The 14,595-nt window shown below is 38.4% G+C and overlaps 1 protein-coding gene across 1 annotated transcript; it reads left to right on the plus strand.

Annotated features, from left to right (window-relative positions):
• The first annotated feature begins 8,722 nt into the window (after window positions 1-8,722).
• Window positions 8,723-12,727, plus strand: RPL22L1 (ribosomal protein L22 like 1). Its single transcript, XM_055410024.2, has 4 exons — window positions 8,723-8,785; window positions 10,645-10,737; window positions 10,901-11,022; window positions 12,461-12,727. The coding sequence occupies exons 1-4, from the start codon at window positions 8,777-8,779 to the stop codon at window positions 12,603-12,605; spliced, it is 369 nt and encodes a 122-aa protein (XP_055265999.1). The 5' UTR covers window positions 8,723-8,776; the 3' UTR covers window positions 12,606-12,727.
• The last annotated feature ends 1,868 nt before the right edge of the window (window positions 12,728-14,595 follow it).

A 14,595-nucleotide genomic window follows, 5' to 3' on the forward strand; every position in this document is an offset into this window, starting at 1 on the left:
ATTCTATCCAGATAGGATGTGTCCTATGGAATTGTCACTTTTAGAACTCGTACTGTCTAAAGTATGTTCCACTGGGAACTTAAAATACTGATTCCCACAATACATTCAGCAGGATCAGTTACAATCACCGGGTGTGTATCGGCTCAAAAGAACCCACCCACAATGTTTTATCAATCCACTGTCCAATTTATGAGTTATTTGAATCCAGTCAAAATTTTTGATCCCACCCATGGGTACTACCCAGCATCACAATGACTTGTGTCCTAGTGTTTAGAAGGGCAAAAAGACTTAGCAACCACAATCGCTATCAGATCCCTGACAAAGATTCTAATTGGGAGAATGGAGGTTTATCTACCTAATATTGATAGTGTGTCTGCCTTTTTTGTTCACACTGATGTGTGTTTCACTTAAAATTGTTGCCACTCTAGTGCATTTTAATTTTGTACAATCATTGAGGTAAATCTTAGAGAAAAAAAATACAAATACGTGGAACTTTCCAAAAAGAAAAGGACATTAAGGGCACAAAGAAAACCATTTCTACAAAGAGGAAATGGTAAAAATAACGCTGATACCAATCCTAAGTGGAAATAAAAAGACCCTTCTACCTGGAAATTTGAAAACCTATTACATAATTCTATAGTGAAAGGAGTACTACAAACAAAGAATTCCTGAAAAACAATGAAAACTCTATATCAGAATCTATGTGAAGCAGTATATAGAAAAATTCATAGCTTTAACATCTATATCAAAAATGAAAGGAATGTAAATAAATTCCTAAATCAAATAACCAGAAAAAAAGAAACCAAAAGAGAGCATAAGGGAAGAAATGATAAAAACAGAATTAGGTGACTAGAGAGCTTCCCTGGTGGTTCAGTTGGTAAAGAATCCGCTTGCAATGCAGGAGATGTGGGTTTGATCCCTGTGTCGGGAAGATCCCCTGGAGAAAGAAATGACAACCCACTCCAGTATTCTTGCCTGGGAAAACCTATTAGAGAAGCCTGGCTGGCTACAGTCCATGGGGTTGCAAGAGTGGGACACAACTTAGTGACTAAACCACCAGGTGAATAGAAAAATTGAAATAAAAAAAAATTCTGGTTTCTTGAAAAACTAACAAATCACTGGCTAATTTATTTAAGGTAAATGAAGAAAACACAAAACAAGAAAGAATGACTAACAATGCAGAGGGAAAATGAAAATTCTATGTGGATAAATTTGAAAACCTAGATGATACAATTTTTTAGGAAAAAACAGTTATTAGAATCAACCTCCATAGAAAGAGAAAGCTTAAACAGAACAACTTTAAAAGAAAGTTACCAAGAAATTGTTCACATACACACACAAAAAAAACCCAACAACCAAAAACGAAATCAGGCAAATAGTTTCACAGGAGAATTTTACCAAATTTTAGAGTCCAGATGGTTTCAAAGTTATATACACTGTTTTAGAGCATAGAAAATTAGAACTTCCAAATTCTTTTTACAAAACAAGTATAATATTGATACCTGAACTTGATAACAAAAATAAATATACATACTCATGCAAATATCTTAATATACTATACTAGTAGTGAATAGAGTCAAACCACACATGAAGAAAATGATACCCACACCCACATGGAGTTTACATCAGAGATGCAAAAATAAATCAATTATGAAATCTATCAATTCACTCCCAAGGAAATAGATTAATATCTTAGGAAATCTCTCTTAATAGTATTCACTATATTAATGAGTCTAAAGAGAAAGGTTATATTATTTTCTCCATAGATGCTGAAAAAAAACTTTGGATAAAACAAAACCCATCCTCAAAACATCTCTCTAAAATGGTAGCTGTGTCAGGTTCGTGAAATTATAGAAAAATTCCTTATTTGTGTTACTAGTGCTATGTTCCATGTGCAATAAATATAATTTCCCCCCACAACTTGTTTACATGAAGCAGAGGTAGGTTTCTGTAACAACCCAAGTGGGCCATTTTTAAAAAGGTAACTAGGTTTTACTAACTGCAAGATCAGACCAGTGCCGCCAAAGTTGGGACCAAAGTTCAGCAGAGATTATCTGGGATCTCTGAAACCAAATTATTTCACCTGAACTTGGTGGAAAAAAAAACTCTTTGAAAGAAAAAAAGATGGATGAATATTTACCATAAATATATCTCCATTTACATATGATAACATGGTATATATAACATTACATGTGTGGTAAAAGCTAGCCATTTACCTAATGGAAAACCACTGAAGGCATTCTCAGTAAGGTCAAGAAATAGACAAGAATGCCCACTATCTTGACAGCTATTATATTGTTCTGGAAGTATCAGCCAATACTACTGCACGACAGAAAACAGTTAAGACACATTAGAATTGTAAGAGAAGAAGCTTTCCTATTTTTAGATGATCTGATAGAATACCTGGAAAATCCCAGATAATCAATGATAAAGCTAACTCAATAGAATTATTCATCAAAGTAGAAGGATATAAGATTAACATACAACAGCTTTTATGTGCAAAAATAATAACCATTAGAAGATATATAATGGAAGGAAGACCTTATTTACAGTAGCAGCAAAAAGATAAAATACAATGAAGAAACATACAAAAAATTTTTCAAAATATATATGAACTATAAAATACTACTGAAAGACACAAATCTGACTTAAACAGGTGGAAAGATATTCCTTGTTCTTAGCTGATAGCTCAACACTATTGAGATGCTGCTGCTAAGTTGCTTCAGTCTCCGACTCTGTGTGACCCCATAGACGGCAGCCCACCAGGCTCCCCGGTCCCTGGGATTCTCCAGGCAAGAACACTGGAGTGGGTTGCCATTTCCTTCTCCAATGCATGAAAGTGAAAAGTGAAAGTGAAGTCACTCAGTCGTGTCCAACTCTTAGCGACCCCATGGACTGTAGCCTACGAGGCTTCTGTCCATAGGATTTCCCAGGCAAGAGTACTGGAGTGGGGTGTCATTACCTTCTCCCCATTGAGATGCTAGCTCTACTTAATTTATAAACTTAATGCAGCCCCCTCAAACCACAAGCTTTTTTATGGAGCTAAGCAAGTTGCTAAAAAGTTCATGTGGAAATATAAACAAGAAATAGCTAGAAAAATACTGAAAAGAGCTAGAAATAGCTAGAAAAATACTGAAAAGAACTATAAGTCGGGACTAGCACTACAGAAATTAAAACTTACTATGAAGTCTCTCAGAGAAGGCAATGGCAAACCACTCCAGTACTCTTGCCTAGAAAATCCCACGGATGGAGGAGCCTGGTAGGCTGTAGTCCGTGGGGTCGCTAAGGGTCGGACACGACTGGGCAACTTCACTTTCACTTTTCACTTTCACACATTGGAGAAGGAAATGGCAACCCACTCCAGTGTTCTTGCCTGGAGAATCCCAGGAATGGGGGAGCCTGGTGGGCTTCCGTCTATGGGGTCACACAGAGTCGGACACAACTGAAGTGACTTAGCAGCAGCATGAAGTCTCTATGGGGTTTCAGAGGTGGTACCAGTGGTAAAGAACCCACCTGCCAAAGCAGCAGACATAAGAGACCTGGGTTCAATCCCTGGGTCGGGAAGATCCCCTGGAGGAGGGCATGGCAACCCACTCCAGTATCCTTGTCATAGAGAATGCCCTAGACAAAGGATCCTGGAAAGCTACAGTCCACAGGGTTGCAAGGAGTCGGACATGGACTGAAGCAACTTAACACACACACACACAAAGACTCTATAATGAAAAGAGTGAGGTACTGGCAAATAAAAGAACAAAAGAGTCAAATATGAAGTCTCAAAATAGACCCAAATATATATACAGAAATTCTGTATTTGATAAAAGTAGTATTGCAAACCACTGGGCAAATATTTATTTAGCTAAATTGTGCTGGGACAGTTGGAAAAAAAACACTTGGAAAAATAAATGAATTCCATACAACACACATAAGAATAAACTCCAAATGAAGCAGTGGTCCAAATGGAAACAATAAACTCTACAAGTCCTAGAAGATATGGGTGAATTTCTCTATAACTTGGCTTCCTTTCAACTATGACTGAAAATCCAGATACAATAAACAGATTTATAGATATATAGATATATTGTAGATAAAAAACAATAAATGGAACAAAATGCTAATAGTAGGTAAAAGTCTAGATAAAGGATATATAGACACATATATATTTATATATTCTTTACCAGATTTTCATGTATTTATATATGTATACATTGTGTTTTGAAATATTTTTACAATCTTAAGTTTGAAATACTTTATAAAGTTTTTTAAATTTCAAAAAAATATGTATTGGACCAACTAATATTTACAAATGTATAAAATTACTTGTATAATCTAAATGATATAGATATATAAATACACATTCATAAACATGCATGTTCCAAAGGATTAAATAGCTATTTTAAGAAGGTGTGATTTTAGATATTTTTATGCATTATCTTTATTACTTCTTTATATTTCCTTCATGAGCCATTTATTTCAGCATGCTGCTGCTGCTAAGTCGCTTCAGTCATGTCCGACTCTGTGCGACCCCATAGACGGCAGCCCACCAGGCTCCCCTGTCCCTGGGATTCTCCAGGCAAGAACACTGGAGTGGGTTGCCATTTCCTTCTCCAAATAATTTTGTTCTTTAAAAGTTTCTCAAAGCATTGCTTATAGTAGTGAAAAAATGGAAATAATCTAAATGGACACAAATACGTGAATGACTAAGATAAAAATGACAAGTAATAAAATTAAGCAATGAAAACAGATACTTGTTATTATTTTAAAGGTTGATTAATTATTCAGAATTCTTTTGGCACTGTATAGCAATAAAATCTTACTTCTGAAACTGCAAATTGTTAAAAATAATTTTAAAATAACTTTGGTTTTTCTAAACATACACTGAGGGCTTCCCTGGTTGCTCAGTGGTAACGAATCCACCTGCCAGTGCAGGAGATACAGGTTTGAGCCCTGGTCTGGGAAGATCCCAAATGCTGTAGAGCAATTAAGCCCCTGGGCCACAACTACTGAGCCTGAATTTTCACAAACCACACACACTTTATGTAACCACTCCCAAGATCAAGAAACAGTACATTACTAGCACAACAGACCCACAAAATAAACTTTTTTTATATGCAGTAGGTGCTTGTTTAGATTTACTCACATCTTAGACCTTTTCTTTGCTCACTACTTCTTTTGGCAGATAGCCCTTCTTTCTAGGATTATTTTCCTTTATCCCAAAGTATATTTTGCAGAATTCCTTTACTAGGGGTCTGTTGTTAATATCAAATTTTGTTTTGTTAAAAATATCTTAAATGCATCTTTACTCTTGAAAGGTAGTTTTAAACTTTTTAGTTCTAGGCAGACAGCTATTTTCTCTTGTGTATGTGTCAGTTTCTCAGTCGTGTCCAACTCTTTGCAACCCCATGGCCTGTAGCCCACCAGGCTCCTCTGTCCATGGAATTCTCCAGGCAAGAATACTGGAGTGGGTTGCCATGCCCTTCTCCATTTTTTTTTTTTTTTCCCTTAGTACTTTGAAGATAATAATTCTCTTCTCCTGGCTTTCATTGTTGCTGATGTGAAATCAGCTGTTAATATATCTCCTGTTAATAAACATTTTGGTTTTTCTTTCTGGATGCTTTGGAAATAAGTGTGTGTTTGTGTTTTGAAGTTTCACTACAATGTGTTTAGGTATGCATTTCTTTTCAATTATTCTGCTTGAGGCTTCCTGAATCTAAGAATTTAGCCATTATTTCTCTAAATTTTGCCTTACCCCCATTTTCTCTATTGTACCCTTCTGTGCGTGTGTGTGTGCTTAGTTGCTATGTCATGTCCGACTTTGCAACCCCATGCTGTCGTCTGCCAGGCTCCTCTGTCCATGGGATTTTCTCAAACAAGAATACTGGTGTGTGCTGCCATTTCCTTCTCCAGGGGATGTTACTGACCTTCTAGATCTCCCATTTGACATAACTAGAACATTCTTACTCCGACATCTTTGTCTCTTAACCTACCTTTTTACATTTTCTCTTTGCTTGTCTATGTTGCATTTTAAGTAATTTCCCATTCACTGAATTTCTCTGCAGTTGTCCACTCTCCTGTTTAACTCATCCACTCTTCCTAATGAAAGATTTTGTTTTTAATTTTTAGAAGTTCTATTTTGTTCTTGGTTTTAGAAAATTCCTGGCCAATTTCAATTGTCCCTGTTTCTTTTATCATATCTTAAATAGTCTTAGCTTTTAAATATATTGAAGATAGCTATTTGTATTTGCTTCTGCCTGGTACTATCAAGCCAAGCACACTTTTAAACTGTCTTTTTGGGCTGGAGCTGTCTCATACCATTTGAGCAGAACTAATTCTAGCTCTCATACCATTTGAGCAGAACTAATTCTAGCTCTAAATTGTTATGAGCATGAAGACTGGTCATTTCTGCCTCCAAAAAATCTTTAGCTTTTTCACCAACTTAACCATACATTAGAAATTATTGATAACTATATTTTATCGAGTTTTTAAATGTGGCTTCATATGGGAGGGTGTCCCTGTGAATCTAACCTGCCATATTGTTCAATACTTTACTGCTCTATTCAGGCACTATTATAGATCCAATGATTGAAGGTTATATTAGAAATATATCTATCACATATTATAGTATCTATATTTGAATAGCAGAAAAGACAACTTCCCTTCATTGTTCTAAATTATCTTGGCTCTTTTTAGACACCTATTATTTCATATGTTTTAGAATCTATTGTCAAAATAAAAAATATTTGTAGGGTGTTGATAGGCAATGTATGTACATATACTATGTGTATAATGGAGAGAGAGAATCTGTGTTTAAAATTTGGTTATTTATAATATTTAATCTTACTATCTCTCATTTCTGGTTAATATTTTCCTTAAGTTTTTTTTCATAATTAAAAGATTTTTTTCTGTTATAGTTTCTATTTAATTATCTTGGGATTACTAGTTATTTTCAAAAATATATTGTTTTTGATATCCACTTTATACAAATGGATTTTTTTTTTTTTTTTTGGTCATTGCATGCAAGATTGCCAAAAACAAGCAATAAAGTAATAAGTGCCTCAATTAATGGCTTATTTTCTTAATATCAACAGTACAAGGATCATTTCTACTTTTCAGCCTGGGCAACCCTGGAGGAGAAAATGCCAACTGTTCTTCTTTTTCCTTAATGTTTATAAAATAAATAAAATTACAGTGGTTCCTGAAGCAAACAAGCATAAAAAGTTGAAATGAATTTCTTCTAGGAAGTCAGCACTTCTATTTAGAATCTACACGTTGTATGCTTCATTAAACATAGCTCTATTACTAATCATTTTCACCAAGAACATACACAGCTATCCCCTTCTAGGGTCGCTCTCCAAATTAACAAAAATCCACCCCAGCCTCTACACTTGCCCACCCCATCCCCTTGCATGACAGTTTCACCTCAACAAACAAAAATACTGCAGAACGCTGAGAGGCATTCCACATTTCTGAAACAACATAAACTCAGAATCCTTCAAAGCGCAGAAACTATTTTTTTTCTTTTCTCGTCAAGTATGTCACAATCACATATCCATCCTCTTGTGTCTTGTACATTTTAGTAGTTAGAGTCCAGCAAAATATTCTTTCGATGGCATCACCTACTCAATGGACATGAGTTTGAGTAAATTCTGGGAGTTGGCAATGGACAGGGAGGCCTGGTGTGCTGCAGTCCACGGGGTCGCAAAGAGTTGGACACGACTGAGCGACTGAACTGAACTGAAAATATTCCTCGAATGTTTACTGGGAGGCATTGCGGATGGAGTCAGAAGTCCTAGGATTAACTCTGTGTTGTGTGCTGTGCTTAGTCCCTCAGTCCTTTCCGACTCTTTCAGAGCCCATGGACTGTAGTCTGTCAGGCAACTCGGTCCACGGGAATTCTCCAGGCAGAAGACTGGAGTGGGTTGCCATGCCCTCCTCCAGGAGATCTTCCCAACCCAGGGATCGAACCCATGTCTCCCGCACTGCGGGCAGATTCTTTACCATCTCAGCCACCAGGGAAACCCAAATGTACTGCAGTGGGTAGCCTATCCCTTCTTCAGGGTATCTTCCCCACTCAGGAGTCGAACCGACGTCTCCTTCATTACAGGCGGGTTCTTTGCCAGCGGAGCTACCAGGGAAGCCCAGGATTAACTCTAAAACCTATAAATAGAATAAAATATAATAAATTACACACAATGTGTGAATACGTGAGCACAACACATTTTTCTCTTAAAAGATGTTCTTTTTACCCTCAAGAACCTAGTTTTGGCTCCCCAAAACACTGATTTCCCTCAACAGTCATTTAGAAAACGACTTAGAGACAAAGCATATATATAGAAATAACTTTTTTGCTAGAGGATTATAATTGCAATATAAGACAGGAGATCCCAAAGGAACCTGAGACACTGCCTTGCCCTGATTTGGACGAAAGACCCAGGCGATTAGTGAAAAACGTCTCCTACATCCCTCGGGTGTGTGCAGCTTGAGCGGTCTCCCAGAAAGTAACCGCAGACACCAGTGCGGTCAACCAGCATTTGCAGTCTCCAGCGCTGTATCGTGAATGGTTTCTCCTACCCGCGGGCCGGCGCTCCCTAGTAAACTGACCGCCTCCAGCCCTCCGAGTCACCCTCTGGTTTCCTGGGTTACTGGCCTCCGCGCTCCTCCCAAGTCCCCTTCAGAGAGACGGCGATCTTACGTACTCGGCGCGTGACGCAGCACGCTTTGGTATAAATAGGTGCGGCCGGCCGCCCCTTTCCCTCTCACCGCGCGGCAAGCCTTCAAGATGGCGCCGGTGAGTGTTCGTGCTGTTGCCGGGAGTGAACTGATTTTCGCCCGTTGTAGATGAGTTTTGTAGCTGGCGAGTTGAGATCGTCTAATTTTAGGCAGAGGAAGGGTAAAAATGGAGACTTGGGTTAGGAACACAAGCAGAACGTTAAGATTGGGAGGGTTTTTTTTTCTTACGCCTGTGGACTGCCATGCGGTCTTGTGGATTTCGAGGTAGGCCCGAATTGGCTTACGATGGTTGGTCGTGGCAGCGCAGGGAACGAAGAGGCAGGACGGTGAACGGGGCTAGTGGGACAGCCTTTGGGCCATTACTTTTTTTTTTTTCTTTATCTCGCGCCTGATAACGCTGTTGATACCCTGTTTGTTTCCACTAGGAAGCGACGGTGGCTAATGCGGTAGGTCTAATGACTTTGCCAGGCGGAGGGAGAGAGCTGAGGCACTCAACTTCCGGGATAGACGCGGTTGCAGAAGTTTCAGAGAACTTTTAAGTTAGGGAAGAAGTTTCTTCATTATCTCTCGATAACAAGTTTTTTAAATGGTGAAAGCCAGAACTCTTAGTCGAATGTAAAAGTGGCTTTTTTCACAGTTTTTACTTACTTAAAAACGGGACCAGTTCCTAAAGCCGGTTAAAGAGCTTTAAAGCCATCCAAAGAGCGTTTGAAATGTTAGGGTAAAACTGCATTTCTAAACCCAATTGATATTCAGAGTTATAAATTGCCCAGTCAAGTCCAACTCCTAGTATTCTCTTCTACCAGTTTCAGTTAAGTCGCTCAGTCGTGTCCTGCTCTTTGCGACTCCATGGACTGCTGCATGCCAGGCTTCCCTGTCGTCACTAACTCCAAGAGATTGCTCAGACTCATGTCCTTCGAGTCCGTGGTTCCATCCAACCATCTCATCCTCTGTTGTTCCCTTCTGCCTTGAGTACTTTCAGCATCAGGGTCTTTTCCAGTGAGTCAGTTCTCATCAGGTTGCCAGAGTAATGGAGCTTCAGCATGAATATTCAGGACTGATTTCCTTTAGGATTGATTGGTTAGATCTTACAGTCCAAGAGACTCTATAAAGAATTTTCTCCAGCACCACAGTTAAAAAGCATCAATTCTTCAGCGCTCAGCTTTCTTTATAGTCCAGCTATCACATCTATATGTGACTACTGGAAAAACGATCGATTGTTTCAAAGTTTGGATAAAATTTTTTGACACGAATGTTTTTTAAAAAATCAGAACAGATTAGAGTCCTTTTCCTCACCCATAACAGCATTAAGGATTGAGTTTTCTAGTGGTAAGTGGGCGGAATATCCCATCCTGGCTTGTTGCTGAACTTCAGCTAAGTGGTAGGCTACCTTATTCCCCACCTGCATTGGGGGTGGCAGTAGTAAAGACATGCCTGGTAATTTGAAATTAACATGTACCCTTTGGAAAATAATAAAAGCCCACAGAACTTAGTCATAATTTAAGGGGAAAAAATGGACTTGATTAGAAGTTCTGATCAAGCTCTGAGTAACTTGTTGAAAGGAGGTTGAGTCTCTTAATTTTTTCCATTTGAAAAATAGGATTCTTGGGAATCTTCCGGTGAAGGAAACTATAGGTCACCATGTACTTTGAGCTTTCTTGAATTTTGCACTTGTGAAACACTTATATGATGAACAAGGAAAATTTCCAGTGGATTTCATGAAACTTGGTTTTTAACCAAGTTAATGAGTGTACTCCCCTACTCATACCCAGGTTAGAAAAACTTAAGGTGTAGAATTTTGCACCATTTCATGCATATATATAGCCTCATTGTACATCTCTGCACTGATACAGGGTTTTGATTTTACATGTGAATAAATTGTTGTAGAGAGCCATACTTACATTAACTTTTCTGTAGAAGAAAGACAAGAAGCCTAAGAAGTCAACCTGGAAGTTTAATTTGGATCTTACTCATCCAGTAGAAGATGGAATTTTTGATTCTGGAAATTTTGTAAGTATCACTCTACTCAGCTTGTTTTTATCATTTAGTAGAATTTCTAATAGTGAATTATATAATCTTGGATTTTAACCTAGTCTCTGTTCCTAGGGTACCTTCCCTAGTGAATATCTAGGGTTTTCTTCCCTAGTGTGGCATTTTTTCTGTTTTGAAATAGGAACAGTTTCTGCGGGAGAAGGTTAAAGTGAATGGAAAAACTGGAAATCTTGGGAATGTCGTTCACATTGAACGCTTCAAGAATAAAATCATAGTCGTTTCTGAGAAACAGTTCTCTAAAAGGTTGGTATGTGTTTTCCATTGTGTTTTGTTTAAACAGTGTTGGGTGCTTGAATATTAGAATGTGTTTGAAGAAACATGTATGTTGTGTAATACGGGAGTAGTGTCCTACCTTCTCATAGAAGCAGCCAATCAAAGGTAAATTTCTCTAATGTTCATCCTGTGGCCAGTTTTCATTCATTAAAATTTTCTTGACATAGTAAATATTAATACTTCATAATGACAGCACCGTTTGTTACTGCATAGCCTAGCAGTGAACCAAGCACACTAGGTAGCCACTACCAAGGAACTTAAATTTAAGCATAAAAGAAGAGATAATGAAATGCAGTAATGTAAGTAGTTGATAAGAGCTGTGTGTAAGTGCATAAAGAAAGTTGATGTTTAAAATGGTCAGGGAAAGCTTCATCTAAATGAAATACAGTAATGAGCCAAAGACTGTGGTGGTGGTGCATAGTAGCTGTGGTTGTGAATTAATCACTAGGGATTTGGAGGTGAAGAATCTGTCCCCACGGTTCTTATGGACATGCAGATAACTGTTATAAATGCAATATTGTAATTGCTGCATTGAAGGTAGAGATTGGGATAGCAGGAGTTTGCAGAGAACCTGAGTGTTGCCAGAAGAATGAGATTGCTAATGGGGAGCAACATTGGCAAAGGGCAGGGAGGCTTGAGGAATGCGTAGGAGTTCAGAATTGTAAAATGTAAAGGGAGAGTGATTGGAATAATGAAATCAGGCCATGCTGAAAGCTTTTTTTATAAGGACTACGCCATATGCAGGTTGCAAGACTGGATAATCTTGAACTTGTGAATAGGATTCAGACCTGTTGACAGGTTGCCTCTTGTTGATCCAAGATGGAATTGAGATTAGGGAGATTGGTGGTGAAGAGAATGTGGAGCATGTAACATTTGAAGAATAAGATCATATTGTTTAATTTTAAAATTCTAATGTTGCAGTAAGACTGAAGAGGAAGCTACTATTACTGCTATGCCTCATATTAGTCTCCAGCATATAAAGTTTATTGCGGGGGCGGGGGAGAGTAAGGGTTTTGTTGTAGGGCATAAACTGATAGTAATTGGGGTTGAGAATGCTACCTTATATCCTTAGCAGCCTTGCTCAATATTTAGTACAAATAAAATAATTAGAGGGAACTTGGCTCGGAGGTTAAAGCATCTGCCTCCAATGCGGGAGAGCCAGGTTCGATCCCTGGGTCGGGAACATCCCCTGGAGAAGGAAACGGTAACCCACTCCAGTATTCTTGCCTGGAGAATCCCATGGACGGAGAAACCTGGTAGGCTACAGTCCACGGGGTCGCAAAGAGTCGGACACGACTGAGCGACGGAACGGAACGGAAGAAACACAGAAGATGAATATGACAGTGCATCTTACATAGGCCTTATGTAGTAAGTATTATATTTAATGAAATTTATTTTTATTTTAAAGGTATTTGAAGTACCTTACCAAGAAATACCTTAAAAAGAACAATCTTCGTGATTGGCTTCGTGTGGTTGCATCTGACAAGGAGACTTATGAGCTTCGTTACTTCCAGATTAGTCAAGATGAAGATGAATCTGAGTCTGAGGACTAGATGATGCCATCCTTCATAGGGCTTTGCTTGCTAATAAAACAAATTAAGCATACAAAAGAAAGAAACCTTTTGAAATGGACCTTTAGCTTATCAGTGAATAAAAAACATTACTCTGTAAAACATTCATCTTTTATTTAAGTGTATGCTGTTTATATGGTGTTGGCTTTCCTTTAATACTTTTTTATATTTTTTTAGAGTGTAGTTGATTTACAATGTTGTGTTAGTTTCAGGTATATAGCAAAGTGAATGAGTTATACATATATATCCACTCGTTCTTTTGTCATATAGACCATTACAGAGTATTGAGTAGAGTTCCCTGTGCTATACAGCAGTTTTTTGGTTATATGTTTTATGTATGCTAAGCCGCTTCAGTTTTGTCCAACTCTTTGCAAACCCATGGACTGTAACCCACCAGTCTGTCCATGGGATTTTCCAAGCAAGAATACTGGAGTGGGTTGCCATTTCCTGCTCTCATCTGTTTTATGTATAGCAGTGTGTGTATGCCAGTGTCAGTCTCCCAGTGTATCCTTCTCCCCCATATCCCCTGGTAATCGTAAGTTTTCTGCACCTGACTTCCGTTTTGTAAATAAGCTTTTGTCCACCCCACCCCCATACTTTGTATAAGCAATATTTAAATAGCTTACAGGTAGTGGAATTTCAGGATTTCTCTAATGTATTGGTTTTACAGATGTCCTCAAGTTAAAAGTATATAGCAAAAACAATTTTGGGTGTAACTATATAATAAAGTATTTAGATTTGATCAACAGTCTATCTTTGTACAATGTGTAAATGAAATCCTGATTGCCTACAACTGTTCTTAAACATAAGTGCTCAGTATTGAATCACTTCTGCCCTTTGCTTCAGGGGAGCACTTCCCTAATTAGCATAAAGGGTCTGAATTGAGCATGGTACTATTAACCAGTTTGCCTGTTGATCATGATCCAGGTGCCTTGTGGGCACTAGAAACAAAACCTTTGAAGGATTTGAATCTGAACTCTTAGCCACTAAATCTGCTCCTATGTTCTTTGAATAATCAGAATTCACTCAACTAGTTGGAATCTCTCAACCTCCCTACTAATTCAGAAAATGTTGGTCTTCTGTTTCTTGGAACTCAGTGGACTCTCCCAAATAAAGCAACCCTTGAGAGCTCTTTAAGCAGAATGGTTAACACTCCAAATTGTAGATGAGAATTAATGAAGAGAGGAACTAGAGCCATATCTTTTCTACTGGTCCCAGGGTGGTGGTAGTACCTCAAGTACTTAGATGGGCCGTGAATCCTGCCAGTAGAATAGTGTTGCCAGATGTTGACTATTCAACTGAATATAGATGTGTGTGTAATTGGTTTTGGGAGTGTGAAATGTTTTCATTCTATTAAGAGCTTTAAGTACTCACCAAAGTTAACACAGCCACTCCTCCCTTAACTCTGCCCTATTTGAACTGTTCATGTTTTCCACCAACATCCTACTGTGTGCTTGCTTTGTTGGGCATGGTGGATGCATTGAAGTAAAAACAGCCTGCTTTCTGGTATTGTGAGGGAAACTGACCACATGGTGAGGAAAATTGCATTAAAGTGTAACAAAGGGGTTTTAAAAGAGCTTGATGTGGTCAAGGGAAGGAAGTGAGGAAGTGTTTGAGTTGACCTAGAACAGGCAGATCATCTCTGGATAAAAAGAAAAGGGTGTTTAAGGCAGAGGGAACAGCATAGGTAAAATTCTCAGTACATTGGGGGTCTGGTTGGCATACCATGCATCTGGAATAGAAGGATTGGTCATGAGAAGAATCTGGAAAGTTCAGTAGAAGCAGCCCATGTAGGACAGAAGTTGATGCCTCCTTTTAATCGAGAGCCATGGGAAAGTGCTGAATTTTAATTAGAGGGTAATGAGAATCCAATGAGCTAGCACTTTGAAAAAGATCAGTGGCTGCTTTATGGAGAATAGTTTTCAGTGGAGGTCATATTGGATGCTTCCCTGGTAGCTCAGCTGGTACCGCC

The sequence above is a fragment of the Moschus berezovskii genome, chromosome 1 (genome assembly GCF_049115385.1).
Source record: "Moschus berezovskii isolate FMDL1 chromosome 1, NW_MosBer_1.0, whole genome shotgun sequence".
NCBI lineage: Eukaryota > Metazoa > Chordata > Mammalia > Artiodactyla > Moschidae > Moschus > Moschus berezovskii.